Source organism: Drosophila obscura, unplaced genomic scaffold (assembly GCF_018151105.1).
Source record: "Drosophila obscura isolate BZ-5 IFL unplaced genomic scaffold, ASM1815110v1 contig_87, whole genome shotgun sequence".
Lineage (NCBI taxonomy): Eukaryota > Metazoa > Arthropoda > Insecta > Diptera > Drosophilidae > Drosophila > Drosophila obscura.
The window spans coordinates 1,163,395-1,166,876 of NW_024542880.1; the positions used below are offsets into that span (position 1 = coordinate 1,163,395).

At 50.6% G+C, this 3,482-nt stretch overlaps 1 protein-coding gene across 1 annotated transcript; it reads right to left on the bottom strand.

Moving 5' to 3' along the window:
* Positions 1-1,855: 1,855 nt before the first annotated feature.
* Positions 1,856-2,647, bottom strand: LOC121405245. The gene is made up of 2 exons (XM_041595866.1): positions 2,470-2,647; positions 1,856-2,382 (listed from the first exon to the last, which is right to left on the bottom strand). The coding sequence occupies exons 1-2, from the start codon at positions 2,645-2,647 to the stop codon at positions 1,856-1,858; spliced, it is 705 nt and encodes a 234-aa protein (XP_041451800.1).
* Positions 2,648-3,482: the final 835 nt, after the last annotated feature.

The following is a 3,482-nucleotide window of genomic DNA, read 5'->3' on the forward strand; positions in this document are numbered from 1 at the left end:
TTTCCTGCCTTTGGAAGGAAGACAATCCTCGAGGTCCTCCATTGAATTGGGATACGCCTGTGCTCAGGCAAGCTTAGTATATTGCAGAGCCATGGGGTGATCACGTCTTTGGTCGCCTGTAGCATGGCTGGAATTATACCGTCTCGTCCAGGTGCTTTTGTACCCGCAAAGGGGTCTATAGCCCAGTGGATTCTCTTAGGCGATATGAGATCTGTTGGAGGGTGCTGTTCCTCAGCTGCTAGGTCCTGATGCTCTGTAGCGTCAGCGACCTCGGTGCATCCTGGGAAGTGAACTTCCATTAGTGCTATTAGGGCTTCTTCACTGCTCTCAGTCCACTGTCCATCATTTCGTTTCAGCTCTCTGTATGGCGGGTTGCTTTGATAGCAACTTCCGGAGTCTGGCCATTTCTGGGACTTTCTCGATGTTGGAGCAGAAGTTCCTCCACGAGTTTCTTTGTGCCTTGCGTATTTCCTTCTTGTACTCCCTGAGTAGGATTTTGTATTCCTCATTGTTTATCTCGTCATTCGCTAGTTTGGCGATTTTGAAGAATTCTTTGAGGTTTTTTCTTTGAAGCGATAAGTCCCGGTTCGTTCTCAAAGGTGGGCATGCTGCGTGGTACGCATCCAGTAGCTTCTTGGAGAGGGTTTCCAGGGACGTTTCTATATCTTCAGGGGATTTCACTGTGCCCGGACGAGTCGCGAGCTTCGAAGTAACTGTCTTTTTAAACTTTTCCCAGTTTTTGTTCCGGGGGTTTCTATAGACAGTTATATTCGGAGAGTGTTTAAATTCGCACTTAAGCTGAATGTACTTGTGGTCTGAGAGGGATGGTCTTTCAAGGACTCTCCAGCCAGATACCAAAGTACTGTTCCCCGTTAAGAGTGTTAGATCTAGTACGTTAGACGAGGTGGGGCCTAGGAAGGTGTGCTCCTCCCCCACGTTTTCTACATCTAGATTAGTGGATAGTATAAAGTCTAAAAGTGACTCACCTCTTTCGTTGATATCGGGGCATCCCCACACGCTATGGTGGGCATTGGCGTCCGTACCAACTATGAATTGCTGGTCTTTCGGACTGGCTTCCGCCACCAGACTCCTTAGCTCCTCCGGTGGAGCTGGCCTGTCGGGTGCCATGTAGCAGGATGCTATCATAAGGCGCTTGTCCTCGCTTTCAAGCATCACCGCAGCCAGGTCATCAGCGCTGTAATGATACATAAGATAAGTATGGATGCCCTTTCGTACGAGTACGGCGGTTCTGGTCCTGTTTACCGATGGTGGGTGGAAAAGATTGTAATTAGAGGACTTTAGTCCGGCCACAGCATTGCCGGAGGCAAGCCATGGCTCCTAGACCAAAGCTATGTCGACGGGCCCTTGCTCCAAGGCAATGAGAGGCTCCGCCGACGCGAACTTGCTTTTATGCAAGTTGAGCTGCAGCACTCTCAATGTCATGGGAGGCTGGCTCAACTGCACTCGACGGGTTGACTATTATAGTCAGGTCACCGTCCTCGTCCTCTGCGGCATCAGAGTCGTCCAGCGCAAGATCCTGGGCGGCCTCCACGATGGACGCTTTGGCGCTTTTTGAGACGTAGGTAGTGCCTACGCCCTATGCCATCTTCCGGAATCTCGGGTAGAGGATTTCTTCTGCCTCCTTGTTGATCTGGAGGATCACGTGCTGGCCCCCCTTATTGGGTAATGGGATACCAGCATGCAAGATTCTCCAGTCAGCCGTTGGCACATCTCTGTTCTGCCTCTGGAGGAGTTTCAGTGCTCAGTCCCCCTTGACTGCAATGGGGAAGAGCACCTTCGCCTTTGGGATGGACGGGATCATCTCCCTGTCCACTACCTCCAGCTTGGCCCCCTCCTACAGAGCTTCCAATTTGGGCACCACTCGCACCAGCCACTTCCTCGTCGGGTCATCGTTGCACTTGAGGATCTTCACCCCGTTCAGCCATCCCGCACCGTCGAAGGTGGGCATGGGAGCGTCCGGCGCGTCCTCCATTCGCGCGAAAAGGGATTCCACCAGCTGGGCGTGGACCTGTTTCCACTGCGCCGCCGTCATCTTCCCATTTCCCTCGCTGCGGTCGATCAGGGCCACGATGAGGTGTCTCTTGGACACGTCACTCAACTTGGCCTTCTGCTTGAACTTCTTCGTCGTAGGTTGAGGGATAACAACCTTGGGCCCGCGTTGCCGCTTGCCCGCCGGAGTGTCTTTGGCACTCTCGATCGAGCGTTGCCTTTTGGTGGCCATCATCTCCTCAACCTTATTCGCGAATTCACCCTTCGTCGCCTTCATCTGAGACAGCTGCGCGTAGTGAAGACGCCCCTCTTCTGCCTTTTGCTCAGCCCAGCCTAGTTTGGAATTCTCCTCTTGGGAGATGTCCTCTTTGCCTTGTAGCCGGCTTCGGATTTTGAGGGCCGCCTTGTATTGGGCCTAAGCCATCATCCCCTCCCTAGAACGCTTCGGCCCTTCCCTACGCAGGGAGCTGGTACCTGGTTCAAGCGAGCGGAGAAGGCTCTCGTCTTCCGTTCTGCTTACACTGAGCACGCTCTCCAGGTCCGAGTCTGTTTCGACCACGGCACCCGTGCGGTTCCGGTTGCAGAGAGGCGTTTTGGTGGCAGTAGCTTTGAAACTAATATGACATGTTCCCGCCATATTAGAGTTGTGAGCGCTGGCGACACGCAGAGAGGATTGCTCCTCCCCGTGCCCGCCGGTGGTAGCAGTCACGCTTTCCACCGACGTTTGGACTGACATCCCAGTCCCTGTTCGATCCTTATTCCGCTCCATAATTTATTGGGGGGACCACCCCCTAGCGTTTTATGCCTGACCGCCAGGCACCTCCAGCCATGGCCATGGTTCAGTTCCCCCAATTTTATATCGGGAAGACCTGGACCTGGCCTTAGCTAGACACTGCATTACTTCGGACAGAGCAAGCGGCAATGCATTACCCGATCCGGGATAATGCAGTGCCCATTGCCCGGCCGGCACCCTCTGGGAGGGAGATACTTAACTATGAGAAAAAAAGCTACCTCTGAAAAAGGAATAAACAAAATACAATTCATAAAAATTTAGCCAACAAAAAAAACTATCACTTAGAAATATCTCTGATATGGTAAAGATACAAAATTTCATTAAATACTGGGTATCTATACTATAAATTTGTAGAAAAAAATCTGTGTGTAAGCGGCTATCTCCGCAACGCGTGCACCAAATTGCATGCGGTTTTTTTTTAATGATAGCCAGAGAATGTGACCTGGTTTGCACAACTTTTCCTGGTTCCTGGTTCCAACCTGGTTTGTACTTTTCTATAAATAGGTTCCTCAAGAATTAAAAATGAATCGAAAAAAAAATCTCAAATTTTGTCAAAAAATGTGTGTTTGAACGCCTACTTCATTTCATTTTGTGTCATTCTGTAGAAAAAACTTGGTCTAAAAATGTGTGTTTTACCGCCTATTTCATTTCATTTTGTGTCATTCTGTAGAACAGAACA

Excerpts from the sequence above, each read along its gene's own strand:
- LOC121405245 (XM_041595866.1), bottom strand. The coding sequence starts at position 2,647 with ATGGCGGGAACATGTCATATTAGTTTCAAAGCTACTGCCACCAAAACG. Across the intron at positions 2,383-2,469 it reads ACCAGGTACCAGCTCCCTGC|GCAAAGAGGACATCTCCCAA; the intron begins GTAGGGAAGGGC and ends GCCGGCTACAAG.